Source organism: Botrytis sinoallii (assembly GCF_014898435.1).
Source record: "Botrytis sinoallii strain Bc 23 chromosome Unknown BSIN_004, whole genome shotgun sequence".
Lineage (NCBI taxonomy): Eukaryota > Fungi > Ascomycota > Leotiomycetes > Helotiales > Sclerotiniaceae > Botrytis > Botrytis sinoallii.
The window spans coordinates 2,479,283-2,498,182 of record NW_024066031.1 but is presented as its reverse complement, the minus strand read 5'-3'; the positions used below and the strand labels follow the sequence as shown (position 1 = coordinate 2,498,182).

General features: G+C 43.4%; 4 protein-coding genes across 4 annotated transcripts; 2 read left to right on the top strand and 2 right to left on the bottom strand.

The window, feature by feature from the left end:
* The first annotated feature begins 203 nt into the window (after positions 1 to 203).
* Positions 204 to 4,244, top strand: EAF02_003164 (uncharacterized protein). Its single transcript, XM_038899212.1, has 4 exons — positions 204 to 1,160; positions 1,226 to 1,509; positions 1,755 to 3,248; positions 3,332 to 4,244. The coding sequence occupies exons 1-4, from the start codon at positions 484 to 486 to the stop codon at positions 3,973 to 3,975; spliced, it is 3,099 nt and encodes a 1,032-aa protein (XP_038761500.1). The 5' UTR covers positions 204 to 483; the 3' UTR covers positions 3,976 to 4,244.
* A 127-nt stretch (positions 4,245 to 4,371) lies between these two features.
* On the bottom strand, positions 4,372 to 6,726 carry EAF02_003163 (uncharacterized protein; the record flags this gene model as incomplete). The annotated part of the gene is made up of 6 exons (XM_038899211.1): positions 4,372 to 5,461; positions 5,511 to 5,699; positions 5,749 to 5,923; positions 5,994 to 6,165; positions 6,223 to 6,410; positions 6,489 to 6,726. 6 exons carry the CDS (start codon positions 6,724 to 6,726, stop codon positions 4,372 to 4,374), a joined length of 2,052 nt encoding a protein of 683 aa, XP_038761499.1.
* Positions 6,727 to 10,872: 4,146 nt separating this feature from the next.
* On the bottom strand, positions 10,873 to 12,346 carry EAF02_003162 (uncharacterized protein; the record flags this gene model as incomplete). Its single annotated transcript, XM_038899210.1, has 3 exons — positions 10,873 to 11,394; positions 11,445 to 11,843; positions 12,242 to 12,346. 3 exons carry the CDS (start codon positions 12,344 to 12,346, stop codon positions 10,873 to 10,875), a joined length of 1,026 nt encoding a protein of 341 aa, XP_038761498.1.
* Positions 12,347 to 14,063: 1,717 nt separating this feature from the next.
* On the top strand, positions 14,064 to 18,664 carry EAF02_003161 (uncharacterized protein). Its single transcript, XM_038899209.1, has 5 exons — positions 14,064 to 14,632; positions 14,769 to 15,393; positions 15,450 to 15,572; positions 15,667 to 16,826; positions 16,985 to 18,664. The coding sequence occupies exons 2-5, from the start codon at positions 15,270 to 15,272 to the stop codon at positions 18,365 to 18,367; spliced, it is 2,790 nt and encodes a 929-aa protein (XP_038761497.1). The 5' UTR covers positions 14,064 to 14,632; positions 14,769 to 15,269; the 3' UTR covers positions 18,368 to 18,664.
* The last annotated feature ends 236 nt before the right edge of the window (positions 18,665 to 18,900 follow it).

The window sequence follows — 18,900 nt, the reverse complement described above, 5'->3', positions numbered from 1 at the left end:
ATTCATGACTGGAGTGTATTGAGACAAGCTCAATGGCTGAAATATCTTATAAGAACAGTAGGAATAGAAGTCTGTTCCCGTCAACTTATAATCTTGTGAAAACACAGCTAGAATCAGCCAGTATTCCATAAGCAGATCTCATCTATATGTTCTGGGTGAGACTGAAAAATACTGCCCCTTACTCAACTTTTAGCAGAAACCAACTCGATACATAGTCAGGCCAATAAGACGATATAGTTCATTCAACTTTATTAGTCAACCTGCCATACTTCTAGTTACATGTTATTTAGTTCCCCTTACCCCCTTGGTCCTTGAACAATCTTCGTTTCAGCCCCCATCCAAGCTCTAGTCACAGCGGATCTAGTCAAGACAATTTTATTACAACGGGCATCCTCACTTTCTCACCCTATCTGAAAATTATTTTTTCCTTCTGCTTTCTTCAGAAAGTCATGGTGACTTGATCTATATTGCATTTATTTAATCATGGGGAATGTTGATCATATACCACAGCAACGCGTCTGGACGCGGAATCTTTTTGTAATTTTCGCTTCTTTATTACTATTCTTTAATACTTTATCTCTCTTACCATGGGGAATATATCATGCTCGATCATTTCTTCATACCGATAATCATCCTACCTCACAGTTTTCTTCTAGCATCGCTTCTCTCGAAACTGTAGACATCGGACAATTGCAAGGAGGAGAGGATATCGCATCAGTACTCAAGGCGGCGGCGGATATTTTGGGTGCTGTAAGCGCACAACATCATCTTACTTCTTTACAAGCTCTTAGCAATGATTTGCATAAGTTGGCTGTGGATACACATCAAGCACAGAGCGGGAACAATTTGAAAACTCGAGGACTTTTCGATGGCTTTGCTTCAATATTGACAGGCGGTGCGGCAGGAGGAGCGGGAGGGGCAGCGGGAGCTGGTGGAGCAAAAGCGGCTACGGGAGGAGGTGGTCTCGCAGGGATCTTTGAGACACTCGGTGGAAAACTTCTTGATGTTACTGCTGATTCTTTGGCCACCCCGGCAGGATTTTTGGGTGATGGTGTTGGAAGAGGTGCTACGACTGGTCTCAAAATTAACAATGGAGTCAAGCAAACTACTGCAGAAAAGCCATCTGGTGTCAACGCTATTGCAGCAAATTTAGGATTCGGGTAAGCACTCTTTGAACAGAAGATATCAAATTCATCCCAATACAATTTGCTGACTGATATCATAGAGCTTCCAATGCTCTCACGGGAACTTTAGACACATCATCATTCCTCACTGGTGCAGGAGCTGCTTCTTCCGCTCTAGGCACTGGTCTTGGAGGAGGAACTGCTAGCGGATTGGGTCTTAATAAATCAGCTGTTGCTGCGCCTAATGGAACTGGTATCCCTTTGATTGCTGGTAATCTCGGAAATGGGCTTACTCAATCGCTCTTCTCGAATATCGATATGTCGAAATTGATGACGGGTTTGCCAAGTGGGATGTTGCAATCTGCGGTTGTTAATGCTGGGAAAGGTATGTTTTTTTTAATGATAGAATCGGTGGTTCGGATGGTCTGGACTGCAGTCAAGTTTCAGATTTTGATTTTGAGATTATGAAAATGCTATTCTCAGTCGTCTATATTCATTATTTTGGATTAGTACAACGATTGAAGCTATTTCGCTATCTGAAATGAGTCGAATATTCCAAAGATTCCATGCTGTGGATTGCAGTCTGGACTATCGAATACTTTGGGCAGAATCATGCTAACATTGTTATAGGATTGGGAGAAGGTGCTGCAGAGGGTCTTGATTTACCAATGAACATGGCTACTATGAGGATGCGGCTCAAGAGAGCTGCCGCCGCAGCTGCAGGAACCAACACGACAGGTTCAGGTCTTAACGTTAATGAGATTGCATATGGATTCACCAAATCACTCTCAAGTTCTTTCCTTGGCGCCGTCGATGTCAAGAAATTGACTTCCCAAGCCATGTCCGGATCCAATCTTACCAGTATGGTTGGACCTACTCTTGTGGGAGCTGGATCTGGATTGGGTGCCGGCGCAGCACAAGGTCTCGGACTTTCGAATGCAGCTGTGGCTCCTAGTACTGGAGCTGATGCTGCGGCGCCAGAAGTGGCTCATAATTTTGCATACGAACTCACGACTAGTTTCCTCGCGAATGGAACTCTCTCGTCGTTGCAATCGAAACTTATGAGTGCGATGTCTATGACTAATATATCTGCAATGCTGGGTCCGGCAGCGCAAGGAGCGGGTAGTGGTATTGGACAGGGTGCGGCGGTGGGTCTGGGCTTACAGGATCCTTCGACGGCGCAGAGTCCAATGGGTGGAGATGTAGCGATGGTTGCGAGAGATTTCTCTTATGGTCTTACGAGTAATTTTCTTGCTAATGGTACGGTTTCGCGTCTTCAAGCAAAAGCAGCTGCACTTCTTGGTGGAGGGTCGAATTCTTCTTCTGGGACAATGATGTCGGCACTACAAAAAGTTTCAGTTTCGAAAGCAGCTGAGGGTCTCGCAAGAGGTCTTGTCGATGGTGCAGGTCAAAGTGTAGCGAATATGGGAGGTTTTCAGGCCATTCTCAATGGAGCCAATTCATCTGATGTAATGATGCAAGCCGCAACACCTATTTTCAAATCGGATGATTTCAATGATACGACGGGGGGAGTAGCAACATCTTTTGGTCAGGGACTGGGTGGTCAGGGTGTGACATTGATTGCGCAAATGTTGGGAATGAGTATGTCACTATCTTCCAACGGCATATTAACTCCAAGCACTATGGAAAACAACTCCACGACACCCGCATCTCTCTCCTCCCCAGAAACACCCGCAAATAATCTCTCCACTCCAGCCATTCGAGCCCGTTCCTATAGATCCTTCTCCTCTATCATCCGCAAATCCGCACCCCTAATATCCCCATTCCCCAACCTCCACAAACGCGTCGACGACCCCACAAATCTCAACATCTCCGATATCACCAGCGGTCTCCTCACCGGCGTCAACGTCACCTCTCTTGATGTACTTTTACAAAAAGGCGTCGATACGCTTACATGCCAGGGCATCGGCGGTTTTGTCGAGATTTTCCAGGGACTCAAAGCGAGTGGGAGTATTCCGGCCACGGGGGGAAGCGTCATGTTACCTAATGCGACATTCACAGTTGCGAGTCAGGGAAATGAATTTTTGATTAATCCGGCGACGCAGGTGATTTTGGTGAATGGGATTGGGATTAGTCGGTTGACGATTTTGATTGTGGCGCATGGTATGTATTTTTTCCCTTCTTTCCCTAATTTTCTTTCCTTTTTTCTTCTTTTTTTGTGATAATATAAATCTAACCCCCATTAGCATTCCTCCTCATCCTCGCCTATTTCCTCGCCATCCCCCTCGCTCTCCTCCTCACCTCCGGCCACGAAATCGCAACCATGCTCTCCCTCCCCCACATCTGGGCTTCCGCCCCCAAGACCCGTTTCCGCATTTGGATCTTCGCCGTTCTGCCTCTCTCTCTCGGCGGCGGCATTCTCGGGATCCTTCTCCTCGGCTCCGCATCCCACGGCACCACATTCCACGGACTCCTCGGATTCGCTGTGCTCGTTTTAACGATTGTGGCGTTTGTGCTGGAAATGAAATTTCTCCCCGGAATCGAGAAATTGAAACTGTTGAGGGGAATCGTGCTGAGTGTTTTGTTGGCTGCGGCAAACGCGGCGTTTGTAACGGGTTTTGTGGATATTCAGAGGATTAGTCTGTGTACGGTTAGATTGCCGGATCAGGTGTTGATTGGGGCGGCGATGAATGCGGCGAGTTTGTTTACCACGGGGACGACGGTGGTGGCGGTGAAAATGAGGTTGGAGAAGTGGATGAAGGGGAAGAAGGGTGGGAGTGGCAGTGCGAGTGCGAGTGTGGGGTTTAATGATATGGAGAAGAGTGGGTTTGAGACGGAAGAGAAGGAGAAGGTTAGTTTGAAGGAGAGGATTAGGGGGTTGAGGGGGTAGAGAGAGGAGGGGAGGTGTGAGGTGAGTGGCGTATATAGATTGAAACGTTGAATGGATTGGTGGATGGATGTGTTGTTGTATAAGATGGATGAAATGGATGAAGTGGATGGAATGGTTTCAGATACTCGAGCTTCTTTACACTCTCTAATAAATAAGTAGTTATAGCAAATATTACAAAAGGTTCGTAGCTGAAAATGATACAAGATAGTTTATAAATTGCGTGCGGGATTGTAAATTTTTACAATCCTCGAAGAATGATAACCTCTAAATAGATGGATATCCAAATGATACATGAATGAAAAAAATGTCTTCCTCCCTCTCGCTTAAATCCACTGTACCGCTCACCTCATCCCGAACCTTTCCTTTTCGGAATCCCTACACCCTCTCTCTACACTTCTAACTCAATCCTACAACCTGGAAGTTATAGTTACACAAATTCGCCTTATTCACCACCTCCAACGGACCCTTCCCACTCACCACCACCGTCCCCGCCGCATTCGTCACACTCATGCTCACCGCGCCGGTCGTAATATTCGACACAACCATGGTATTAAAACCCGGCTCGAAACTCTTCGTCCCCAACACCTTCCCCCCCACACTAATACTCCCCTTCAACCCCTGCACCCCACTGGCCACCAACACCACTGCCGTAACACTATCCTCCACACCGCCAATCCCCACCGGTTTCCCCAACCCCAACGAATCCGCCGCACAATCTCCATTCTTCAACAACGTATGATGCCAAAACGTGCCCTGGGCATCCTTCCCATTCGTCGGATACATGGTCTGCGTGCTCGTCTTCCCCGCCTTCCACACCTTAATAAAACTCTGGAGAATCTGCCAATACCCCGTGTGATCGTACGCGATACTCGAGAGGGCCTCGGGCGTCGTATCCGAAACCAGCGGTTCCCGCCACGTATTCCCCATGTAGTGCGATTCGCCCGCATCGTTCCACGTTTGGAATTCGATGAAATCGGGCTGTGCGGAGAGCACTTGAGCGAAGCGCACTTCGAGATTGGCTTCGCCGCGGCGATACCAGTTTTGCGTGCTGTCGATGTGTTTGAATTGTAGGGGGGAAATACCCATCATGAATCCTTTTCCGGCGGCTTGGGCGGCTTTTTGATAGATGCTGTCGTCGATGGTGTCGACGGGGGAGTCGCCGGCGGAATAGGTGGGCCAGGAATTCCAATTGAATGTTCCGTTTAATGTTGGGTATTTGGTGAAGAAGGATGATGTGGCGGCTACGTCTTGGAAGGAGGGGATCAGGTAGATGGGATGACCGGCTGCGGCCATGACTGCTTGGACTTCGTTTTTCCAGCCGTCGTTTACGCTGCCTTGACCGAATGTAAAAGATGAAGCGCCCCCGTTGAAGGTCGAGACGAAGGGTTGTCCAGAATAGGTATAGTATGCGCTGTTTGTGACGTATGTTTTGAGGATAGGGATGAATTGGGAAGGAGAGTTGAATCCGGTCATATCGAAGGAGAAACTAGGTAAGAGTTAGTTGATCTTTTATTTGTGGGAAGAGTGATAAGTACAAGAGTTTAAAGTTATGAGTTTGAGCATGCTTAAAGAGGGAGTTGACAGCGTTCAATGCCCATGAATGGCTAGAATCTAATGTTACGGCTAAATTGAGAGCAAACGCATCGACTCCCAATGCAACAGCATCAATAATATCTTGCTCACAATGAGTATCATTGATTCCTCCTATCATGTAGTGAAAGAAGCTAACAGAGATTAGATGATTGCTAATGCATGACTAGATGTGATACTTACACAGGTTTTCCGGTAGGCGCTGCGGCTGCAGTTGCGATCGCAGATGTAGATGCAGATTTTGAGGTTGCAACTACACTTGATGCAACCTTAGAACTGGTTGATGATGTTGCCTTGGAATATGAGGCTTTTGTAGCAGGCGCAGCCACAGCTAAATCATTTTCACCAACAATCCTGGCTAAAATTTCAAACGTAGATCAGTACTCGATGAATGAAACATGAGGGAAAGGATAACGAGAGTGAATTACCGGAACTAGAAGCAGAAGTAGAAGTAGAAGCAGAAGTATTAGCGTCTGAAGTAATGGTGCTCTTCACTGAAACAACTGTAGATGTTTTCTGAATCGAAGTAATAGTAGTCGAGATAGCGCTCGTAGTAGCAACGACGGAAGATGTTGCCGCACAACCTGTTCCAGTTGATCTCTACAGAAATATCAATATCTCCCATTCAAAGCAAACCACAAGATAACCTCCACTTACCAAAACCGCCGAAGTAGTAGGCTTCACAACAGTCTCCACACACGTTCCCGCGCGGTGAGAAATATGATCATAAGCTCCCAAAAGTCCCGCTTCACAACAAAAAGCATTTCCATCCAATCCATCCCATAGATTCCAGGAGGCATCTGCACATTTGGGTGCTGCTTCAATTACACTCCTGCATTCTCCCGCTACTGGGTATTAGATTTGTTGGATTTGAATCGAACTCTCGGCGAGAAAAACAAAAAGAAAGAATAAAGATATCATACCAAAAGGACAACAAGCTGCAACCTCCGAATTCGCAGGTGTAGCACAAAACATTCCCGAAGGACAACATGCACCAGCCGCCGTATCTCCACAAGATGTGCTGCCTGTCGGACAAGTAGAAGCCTGGACAGACCAACCAAATAATCCTGCATTGCGAACAGATTGAAGTGAGTGTAGAGGTAGATGTCTTGCAGAGATAAGGCTTGAAGAAGCTAAAATGGTAAGGACTGATAGATGCATGATTGCAATAAAAACAACAGCTTAGAAAGAATGTTAACGAGGAAAGATACTTTATTGTAAAAGAATGTATGAAGAAACTATTCCAGAGGAATATCCCCAAAACCAAATTCAAACAACGACGAACAGAACTTCAACAAAAGAATGTGTATCAAAACCCGTATCCTGACAGATTGATAATTAAGAAAGAGGCTCTGAGAATAAGCAAAGAAAGATACATAACATATATATACCAACCTCGAACCAAATCTCGAATGAAAGAAGGATCCTAGAGCCTCTCTCGCGGACAGTTCATCCTCCCTACCCATCCCTATCGGCCGAGTTATCCATTTCAATTTCCTTTCCCATTTTCCCTCCAACTCCCTTCATACGTCGTATGAGATTCAATCACACACACATACACACATCCCTATCGCTCCCACGAGCGGAAAATAAATTACTCCTCAGGATCAAAAAGCTTTGGAAACAACGGGGCGATTTCATCTCTCCACTCAATCTAATTGGCTACTGATATCTTTTAGCGTGCATTGAAAACAAAACAGCGCCACGATAAACCCCTGAAAGGATGAAGCTGTAAATTGGTGGTTTGTTATAGGCTCTTCTGTGATATATAATCCACTATATCGTGGATTAAAATATCTTCCGTGTTAGTTTTGTAGGGGTTTTGACAGTTTTTTGGGGAATGCTCCGCGGTAGGGTTTCTTGGGTTGTTTGTAGTGTATCGTGGTATTGCAGGCAACAGAATTATTGTGAGCACTTGATTGTTGAATGAATAGAATTTCATTTATGAGTAACGACCAACGAATGACGACTGATGAAATTGATGATTTATTACGATTAGATCTGATCCGTTTGAAAACGGCCCGAGACTCGAGAATTGGTTTTGAGGCTGAAGGAATACTCATAGGTAAGAGAGACGTTTACTGTATGTAGAGTGGTAATGTCATATGCGACTCAGTAGCTAAATCTAAAGAGGACAGGGAGCGGCATATAAAAGGTACTGAATTTCTTATATACTGCACTGCGATGCTACCTTCATCCATACCTTCATCCATCCATACCAACCTGCACATAATTCCTTCTCCAAAACCCCCAAGAACCCCAAGAACCCAAGAAATCCTCTCCAGAGTTCCCTCGAGAATTCTTCATTTATTTCAATCACAATGTTACTCTAACCCCATCAATCCTTTCGTACAATACCACTTCAAGCATCCAACCCTTCCCCTTCCCCTCTCCCTCATCCATCCATCCATCTATCCATCCCCATCCCCATCCCCATACCCATACCTCACCCCCTCCCTTCATCAAAAACCACCTTCCCATACATACCGAGGTAATCTTACATAAACCCATATACGATACCGAACATCGGCAATCCCGAGAAATCTCTCCCACGTCGTAACCTTATGTCTCGCATCCATATTAAAGTTTAGACTCGATCGATCTATAGCTAGTCTTCTTTCGCGTATCTGGGTTTGGGATAGGGGTGTGTGGGGTTTATGTAGGTACCTCTATATATACATTTTGAATATTAACTAGTATTTACTATCTACTATCTACTATTTAAATAACACCTCACTATTTAGTACCTTAAGACCTTCAGATACCTAATAGTAACAACTTAACTTATTCATCTAGAATATACAAATTTGATGGAATTACATTGTATATATTCGCTTACTATTTGTCTACTCTCTACTACCTACTATCTATCTATACATAAATACTATACCTACAAATACTCCCTACACATCCCAAGAACAATATCTCTTACTTAAGGGAAATATGTATTCTAAATCTTTTGAATGATGGGCTTATATTTTCTCCTCCTCTTCTCTATCCTCCTCTTTCTCTCACCATAACATCGCAATAACATCGCAATAATATCTCAATAATATCGCAATAATATCGCAATAACATCACAATAAAATCCTCTCTCTACTACCTACCTATCTCCTCCCCTCCTCCTCCTCATCCCCTCCTCATTTCTTTAGTTCGCTTCAAACCTCTAACCTCCTATATTCCTATACTCAAATCATATAAAATTCTATCCATAGATTGTATAAACAACCCCTCAAAATCTCAATCTGACATCTCAATCTGATATTCTTATCATGTATAGCCAGCCATCTCTCCATCTCCCTCCCCTATTATAACCTACAAACTCTATGAATCTCAAAATATTTATTGCCTTTTCTATATCAATATAAATACTTTCTTAATATCCATATCATATCAACTCATCTACTCATCTACTCACCCCCATCTACTCACCCCCATCTACTCACCCCCATCTACTCACCCCCATCTACTCACCCCCATCTACTCACCCCATCTACTCACCCCCATCTACTCAAGCCCATTCCCTCAACCATCAGCACAACCACTCCACCTCTCCCACAAACCACAAACCAAACCACAACCCCTTCTTCTCTCCACTCCCCCATCCCAAACTCTCTATCATTCAACTCTCCATCCTTCAACTCTCCATCCTTCAACTCTCCAAATTCAACTCTCCAAATTCAACTCTCAATCCTTCAAGCCCAAACTCTCCAAGCTGTCAGAATCATTCCCTATCATCCCCCATCATTCCAAACCCAATAAATCCAATCCGATAAACATAACAAACCTCACAGATCCAATCCAATCCAATCCAATCCCAATTCTCTAAACCTTCTCCTTCTCCTTCTCCCTCCTTCCCATCCATCCCATCCCTCCATCCAATCCCCAGCTCATTCCCAGCTTATTCCCCACAGCCTTTTCCTCTCTCTCCCTCTCCCTCTCCCTCTCCCTCTCCCTCTCCCCTCTCCTTCCACCCCTTTCTCAACTCAATTCTTTCCAAGCAAACAAGTATCTTTTTCACATCCCGAACCAGCTTCTCTGCTCTCTTCATCCCTATCCTCCACCCCCTATCTCCAGCCCAACACTCTACCAAACATACAAACACACAACAAATCTATCTATCTATCTATCCCCCTCCAAGACTACCTACCTACCTACCTACCTACCTACCTACCTACCTACTCACCCATTCACTACCCATTCACCCACTCACTAATTCTCCCTACTCCCTACTCCATACTCCATACTCCATACTCCATACTCATACTCCATACTCCATACTCCATACTCCATACTCCATACTCCATACTCCATACTCCATACCATCACATCACAACATATCACATCGCAACATATCACATCCCATTTCCTCCGCGAAAAATAGTTTTAAATACATACATACATACATACATACTCATTGTTTATTTCCACATCTCATCTCACATCTCACATCTCACATCTCATACAGAAGTAGAAATAGAAATAGAAATAGAAACAGCTACAGCTACATCTCACACCTCATATAGAAATAGAAACAGAAACAGCAACAGCAACATATCACAAGAACAACAGTATCACTAATATCAAGAACATTCATCATCATCATCATCATCATCATCATCATCATCAAAAGAGGTATAATATCAAAGTAGCCATTTATTCATACCATCCCATCCCATCTCATCCCACTCCACTCCACTCCACTAGCAACATACATGGATAGATACACAGATAGATCAAAAGCTACCTAGCTGCCTAACTACCCAATGCAAAACTTTATCCCCTTCCCTTGTCCTCTCATCTACTCTCCTCCCTCCCCTGCTCTACCGTCCCATCTTCTCTCCATTCGCACAAAAGCTCACAACTCACTCACTCACTCACTCACAGCAAGCAAAAAGTAAAGTTATACCTTGCAACCAATCAACCAATCAATCAACCAATCTACCCATTTTGTACCTTGTACCAGCTAAAGTACGATAACCTCATAGGTCCATCCATCCATGTCCATTGATCAAATCAAAAGTAAACAGAATTCACGCAAAGCATCCATATCCATATCCATATCCATCAACCATTCGACTACGACAAAAAGTGTATGAAAAGGAAAGGAAAAAGGAAAAGAAAACGCGAGAGAAAACCAAAGCGATAATTGCATGTTGTGTTAAAAAAGACCGCCCTAAACACAATTGCAAAGAAAGAAATCAAACGTTAACGCCATGCCTGAGTAGCTAGAATCTTTTACTATGAAAAGAAAAAGATCTTAATATTTGTTTTGATGATTGATTATCTTTATTCCATCTTCTTAATCTATGCATCAGTCTTGGCCTTCTTCTTTCTAGACTTTGGTGCTGATTTGGGTGTTTCAACTGTTGCTGGTGCTTCTTCTTGCTCAGTAGTAGCAACAACTGGCTCATCAGCCTTCTTGCCAGAGCGCTTACGCTTTCTAGCTGGACTTGCCTCTTTTTGAGGGGGGACGATAGAAGCAGATGATGGAGCGGGGATTTCTTCAGCGACATCGGCTTTGCCTTTTGATTTACGTCCCTTGGCTTTTGGCGTCTTTGGAGCTGGAGTTGGTGATTTCTCAACTTCGGCTTCGGCTTCAGGTTCACCTTCAGCATCTTCTTCTTCCTCAACTGTCGCTGTCACTCCGGCGGTGGCTTCTCCTACGAGTTGAGCATCGGCAGAAGCATCTGCTCCAATGTTGTTCTCATCAGCATACGCAGCAGCAGCATCATCACCCATTTCCTTAGCTGTAAGGTTACCTCTGCGATAGGAGTGCATGCGCGCATTGTAGAGACGGAGGTTATCCTTGTAGGCATCTTGCCAAAGCTTGAAATACTATTAGTAATGGAAAAAAGAGCTTGGATAATAAAACTTACCGCTTTATCCTTAGGCGCCATGTCGGTCCATCTCTTTGTACCTTCACTTGAAACCTCTCCCTTGGGAACATCACCAAGGTCTTTTGCGATGATAGGACGAGCGGTTTGCATATAGAGGAAGAATGGAGTCAGAGGACGCTTTGGCGCATTTGGATCATGTTGTCTCTTTTTTCTCTCCTTCTTCTCTGGAGCAGTATCCACAGCTTTAGCTATGATGGGACTTGCAGCGCGTTGAAGGGCACCCAGAGTTTCGAGGAGAGGATTATCGCCGAGCTTGGATAGAGCCGTGTCGATGGTATAGCCGGTGCCATGTTCGCCGAGGACAGCATTGGTATGTTTGATGTAGGCGGAGGAAACACTCGAGATGGCTTCTTGTAAAGTCGCGAGACCACCGATAAACTTTGACCACATTAGCGTTTGCTCACAAAGATACAAATTTAAATCCATTTGCTGGCGGGTTGGTGGGGTCGCCATTGTATCGAAACGCGAAAGAGCTTGATCAGATGTAAACAGTATTGACGCGTGAGAGAAGACTTTGAGGTAGATTTTGAAGTTGGGATTTGGGACGTGAAAATAGGTGCAATCGAGTCGCGTCAATGTGCGATTGCGATATTTGTATGATTCCAATATGTAGTGATTATAGTTGTTGAACTGTAGCTGATGGGAATGATGTATATGTATATAGGTAATGGCGGGGGGATAGTTGGTTGATCGATTGGAGGAATGCGATGAAGAAGATGGAATGGCTCGAGACAAGGAATGTAAAAAAAAGTGAGAATAAAGAAGAGGAAACTTACAGTATCTCTAGTTCTCACAAAGCTTGCAACATCGATTTGTAAAGTTGCTCCATCACCAGCTGGAACTTCCTTTGGTTTTTCTTCCGTCTTCTTTGGACGAGCCATTTTTAATATTTTTCTGATTAATATGTTAAGGTGGGAAGTAGGTAGGTAGGTAGGTAGGTAGATAGGGATGTATGTATGTATTGGTTGATTGAAAGGTTGTATGTTGTATGTTGTTTTTGGATTGTAGGCTGGCGTTGCTGATAATCCAGAGCCTGAGAAGTATGAGAGGTAAGTAAAAGTAAATTTGGAGGGATTATGTTTGGGGTTTTTGGGGGTTTTGGGGGGAGGGGGGGAAGGTGAATGATTTAAAAGCGGATTATGGGCTTTTCCGATCACTAAGATCACTGGGGGTATGGAGGCCGCACCAACTCGTTTGTGAGCGTGAGTGAAGGAAACGAGGGAAAAGTAGGGAAAAAGTAGGGTACAGTACAGTAGTGAGGAAAGGAATAATTGAATGAGTGGGGTGGGGGGGAGGGGGTAAGGCGAGTAAAAGATTTTTTTGATTTTTTCTCCCTCTTCTCTTCTTCTTCTACTGTGGAGTACTGGGAGAGTAATAAAAGTACTAGGTAGATGATGGGTGTAGGGGTAAAGAAAACATGCGCCATTTTTACAATTGAACACTGAAAGATCTGTCTACCTAGTATTAGATATGTAGGTAGCAGGTAATAGGTAGGTAATAGGGTGACTACAGTACGAGAGTGCGAGAGTGCATATAATGATTGAAAGAAAGGTTAGTTATAGGTTGTAGATAGTACGTAGATGGTAGATAAAAAGATAGTAGTGTAGTATTTTGTAGTATTTCAATACAGTTTCTTTCTCTATCATAATGATAAGTTAATAAGTAATAGATATCTAGATAGTATTATTATTGTCTGCTCTTAACAAAAACTTTTTATTGAATATCTAGATAATGATTTCAAAGAGATACTACTACCAGTACCAATTCAATAAGAATCTATATCTATAATAGATACTCAATATAATACCTAATACAAACCATCTCCTTCATTCTTGCACAACCAAATACTTTCTTTTGCTTCCAAATTCTCCCAAGTCACTTTGATTCATTCGCTCTGCTTTGCTTATATTGGCACTGTATCATGCTCATAGGGGCAGGCCACGGGAACAAGTCAAGTACCTAGCTAGGTATAGATCTCGATACATTTCGGCGCTACGAAGCCTCCAAGATTGCTCTTCCCCGTCCCGATTTCGGTGATCTTGTGCGACAGATCAATAAACACCTAATAGGTAGGATTCGTTTGACCTCTTCCAGAAGGTACTCGGGGTAAACATGGGAAGGAGAAACCTCAAGAATGGCTGCAATGAGACTTCATTCACGAAATACCTAAATCTACAATATGATATGATACTATTTATGTTTATAGGTATTTATATTGTTAATTCTCTGAATTGAAATGGAATAATCAGATCGTTAAAGGCTTCGCCAGTACTCAATTCCGGTCTGTTTTTTCTCTAATGTATAATAAGCACTAGATACCTACACAGATTTCGAGTACTGAACTGGACTGGACTGAATGATTGATTTCGACTCTCTACTGATCCAATTTATATTTGGTAACAGAAAATTGGCTTTTGTGGGCGCATTACAGGGTATAACTACAGATATTCTCGTATCACGATATAACCCGGCCTATTCTACCCTACTTGACCCTACTCTACCCAGATTAAGCCTAATTACATGACCACATGTGCTCTCTTCTCTAGTGATTGGGGTTGATCTGGTTTGGCTGGGTTGCTTTTCAATATTTCAGATTTCGGATTTCGGATTTCGTGCTGTTGTTTTATTTGCTTTACTGTGACCACCACCACTCCTACTGCTGATACTGTTTGGATAAGTTTGAGAAGCGGTATCCATATCGATATGGATGGATATATAACTGTCGCAAAATCCAACATCCAACATCCAACATTCAACATCCAACATCCAACATCTAAATCATGCCAGCATGCCATACACCTACCTACCTCGGTATTGGAGCACGGTTGGAAGTAGGAAGTTCCATTGAATCCCCAATCTCAGAATTCATACTTTTGATAAGAATTCAACATTGCAATAGAACATTATTCATCATACCTACCTACTAAAGCAAAGGCTACTTGATAAAACCCATCGAAAGCTCTTTCACGGTTCAAAACACATACATATGAGGTAGGCAGGTACATATTGTACAAAACTCACGATAACCTTACTTCGAGGGCATTTCAAATTGGGCCTTGAAGCAAATTCTATTATCCATGGATCCATTACCTAGGGATTCCTCATAACTCAGGTACTCCAGACTCCAGTACTCAAGTTCGTACCTTCCTCCATAACTCAAATACCTAGTACGTACCTTCCTCAGCACTCAAGTACCTACCTACCTCCCTCCCTCCCTCCCTCAAGCACCGAACCAACCTTCTCAACACCCCACACCAAATCTAACCCTCTCCACTTTACTGCCTTCATACCTAAAATACCTAGGTACCATCGCTATCCATGGATTCCTCCACTCATCAAGCTTGTAAGGTGACCTAAATACTCTTTGACAACGCCGGCGCAACTCCTGTCTGTTCTGTGTATCAGTGATCGCCATCAGGTCATAACATTCACTACAAAGGACACTGATTACAAGCTTTCCAATCATTCCCCTCTATTGCTACACAAATCTCCCTCATTCGCAGCTGACCGCAGGACCAACATAAAACATTCTGTGATTCCTTTCTCGTGCGAGATTCAATCTTACTGGATCATCTTGACTTGGCGTACAGCGAATATCGTATCAAAACCCCACCATTTTTGAAGATATTCGGCTTGGCTTACCTATCTGCTACATAATTTGACCCCTCACAAAGCCTTCCATCGGTTGGTCCACTAATCTACTCACTCATATTTGGTCTTCTTGTTATTTCTCGTTGTTCTCGCTGTGCTCGATTGGAACCCCTCCATTAAGTTCAACAACTATTCGAATATATCATCGCAAATATGATTTCGTTCAGCAGCTCGACGCTGCTTCTATCCTTTGCGATCCTGCTCCTATTAGCACATCCAGCTCATGCCTTTGGTGCTGGAAATATTGCATCGGTCTCAAAAATTGAAGGAATAAACTGTCAGTCCATATCTATTCCGCCTGTACAAGAACACACTTTCTAATTTGTTATTCAGGGCGCCATGGAGATATTGAAGATACCCTCCTTACACTTGTTATGTCAAGAGCTTGCGGTGGAAAGAAGTTTGATAAAATGATGGTAGCAAGAGTTTACTTTGGTAACTGGCTGAGAGATTACTGTAAGTATGATTTCATCATATCTTGAATTAAATTACCCCTCATCCACCTCTCAATCTCACTATTATCGGATACTAATCTTCTTTCCTCCTCCAGCTCAAGCAATCGATGTTGGTACCGTCAAATATGTTTCCGCTGAAGCTATTCGCATTCTTCTCTGGGTTCTGGGATTTATGACTTTCGGATATGGCACAAGAGAATTCGAAGTTACAGCTCAAAGATTGGGTTGTTATCGACCAGAAGATCACATTGATAACCCAAAAGATTATGCCGATAATCTCGATGCTTCAGAATATGATCCTAGACTTCGAGGTCCAGTCGATGAAGAAGTTGAGCTCGCTATCGATCCCCGGACTGGCATGAAGAACTATATTGCAAACGAACACGTTGGAATCATGTCATCTGCTGAACATGTCCGAAAGCTTTTCCGTGAATCTATTCGACTTGGTAGATCCTACGGAAGAAACCAGAACAAGGACGACTTATATGAGGCACTTCGATTGTTGGGTACTGGATTACACTGTCTGGAGGATTTTTCTGCTCACAGCAATTACACCGAACTTGCTCTCATCGAGATGGGAGAACGTGATGTTTTCCCACATGTTGGAAGAAGAACTCGAATCGAGCTTCCAGGCGCTGAACATGAAGTTTACCCACTCATTACTGGTACCTTTGGTGGTGTTGACTTCCTTCACTCTGTCATGGGTGAATTCGATGATAAAGCAACTCAAAGTGAAATCCAAGCCCTTGAAGGAACCATGCAAGAAGGTAGCGAAGGCAATACTAGTGTCCTGAAGGACCTATTAAGTTCAGTTCCTTCTGGACTTTTTGGTGGTAAAGATGAAGCTAGTAAAGCAGATGAGCTTCAAGCCAATGCTGCTGCTGCCCAACAATCTCAAGAGGAAGTCTCTCCAAAAGATCCAGAAGCTTTTACAATCCGAATGCAAGAAGTCGCCAAGGAAATTTATCCAATCATTCAATGGCACGACGAAACTATGCAATCAATTCGTGAAGCGATCGAAAAGATTCCTATCCTTCCAGACCTCATCGAGAACATTGAGGAACAAATCAACATTTTTGTCTTCTCTCTCCTTGCTCCATTCGTTCTTCCAATCATTGGCCAGATTAAGACCGAGTTGAACACCGGTTCCTCTGAGGTTATCCAAAGCAGTAAGGACAAGCAATTGATTGTTTTCCACGATGACCATTCTACTGATCCTACACATTCTATGTTATCTAAGGATCATTTCTCTAACGTAAGTATTATTTCTTTAGTACAATTGTATTTCTTCACTACAACCGTTATCCGCAAGGCCATGATTCCTCGGGTCGTATGATGCCTTTGGCATCAAATGATTACGGAATCATATGATAACCATTCCACAATCATCATTGATACTAACATACTTTTTAGATCCTCAACGAATGCGCTGGTAGAATCGCTTCTCAAGTTCTCAAATGGGTTGTCCCTCAACTCATTTCTTGTTGGGATGATGAACGCATTGATCCCGATCGTACAATTGATCGTATCGTCAACGGTGTTTTCCATCATCCCGCTCTTCGCAACTATGGTGACGATGGGGCATCTGATGGTCGTCAACTTATGTTCAGAGTTGTAGAGGATTGGTGGCGCAACAAGGACGGTGACGAACAAGAGGAATACCGAAGAAAGTTGAGCAGAGATGGAGTTGAAAACGGAGAAAATCATCTTGAGGGTGTTCATGATACTGGTCATGGATGTGGTGCACCACTTAAAATGTCCAAGCAAGGTCCTATGATGTCTTCATCAAATCCAATGGCAAATGAAATCATGGGTGGACTTGCTTCCTCAATGGGTGGTAATGGTGGATCATCAGGATTTGGTGGACAAGCATCTGACGGAATTGGCAAGCTTGCTGGAGAAGCGGTTGGTGGTGGTGCTTTTGGTGGTATTGTTGGTGCTCTCGCTGGAGGTGTTGGTGGAAGCCTTTTAGCTGGATTTCTAGGTGGTGGAGGGAAAGAAGAATCATACTCTTCTGAAGGTTACAACTCTCAAGGTAACTACCAACAGAGTTATACTGAAGTAGGTCGCTCTGGCGATCGCTATGCTCAAGCCGAGTATACACAAGAACAATTTCCAGATGGTGGCAGACGCACAGATTATCAACAATATGGTCAGCAAGGAGGCCACGGAGCTGGCTTTGAACAAATTACCGAGCAAAGACCTCGATATGGTGGAGGTTACGAAGAAACCAACGAACGCATCTACGAACGTTCTGATGGTAGAGTCGAGACTGAAACATGGCGCGAGGGTCAAACAGCTGATGGGCGTCATTATCATGAAGCGGAACATCATAGAGAAGAGAGATCTGGTAGTGATAGTGATGATAGTCGCAGGAGCCATAGAAAGCATCACAAGCATCACAAGCATCACAGTCGTCGTGGAAGTGATGATAGCAACGAAGATAGGGATAGACCACAAGAGTATATTCCAGAGAGAGAGGAGCGCAGAGAGAGGTTTGAGGAGCCTCGTCAGGGTTATGGTGGATATGGTCAACAAAGAGAAGAACATGGTGGTTGGGGTGGTGAACGTGAAAGATTTGAGGAACCACCAAGACACGAATATGGTGGTGGCGGTGGATATGGTGGTGGAGAATTTGGTGAGACAGTTGGAGGATTGGCGGAGAGATTTGGTGGTATGGGATTCGGTGGAGGAGACCATGGAAATGAAGGTGGTTGGGGGGAGAGGGAGAGAGAGGAGGAGAGAGAAGATGAATATCGTGAGGAGAGGAGAGAGGAACGTGGATGGGGTTTTTAGGTTTCTAGGGTTCTAGAGTTTTAGTGGCATGATGACGTGATGGGATATGAGGAATGAGAGTATGAGCGATGATGATATGATATGATGCTATTGAAATCGTTCAGTCAAGCAAACGAATGGAATATGCGAAAACGATAAATTTCATGGAGAAGGACCTAGTTAGATAGATCTTTTGAAAAGTGTTCCAGTTTCAATGCCATCACGATGCTTTTCTACTTGTAACTGTGGGGATGATGATACTTTGAATATCTAATTTTAGATGTTCAAATATGAGTGAGTGTAGAATGAGTAATGAGTAATCCATACTAGAGATGGAGGGTTATTGATTGGGTTTCTGTTGTTTTGTCTCTTATATCTTATATCTTATATCTTATATCTTATATCTTATATCTTATATCTTATATCTTATATCTTATATCTTATATCTTATATCTTATATCTTATATCTTATATCTTATATCTTATATCTTATATCTTATATCTTATATCTTATATCTTATATCTTATATCTTGTAGAAGTATAAATGTTAAAG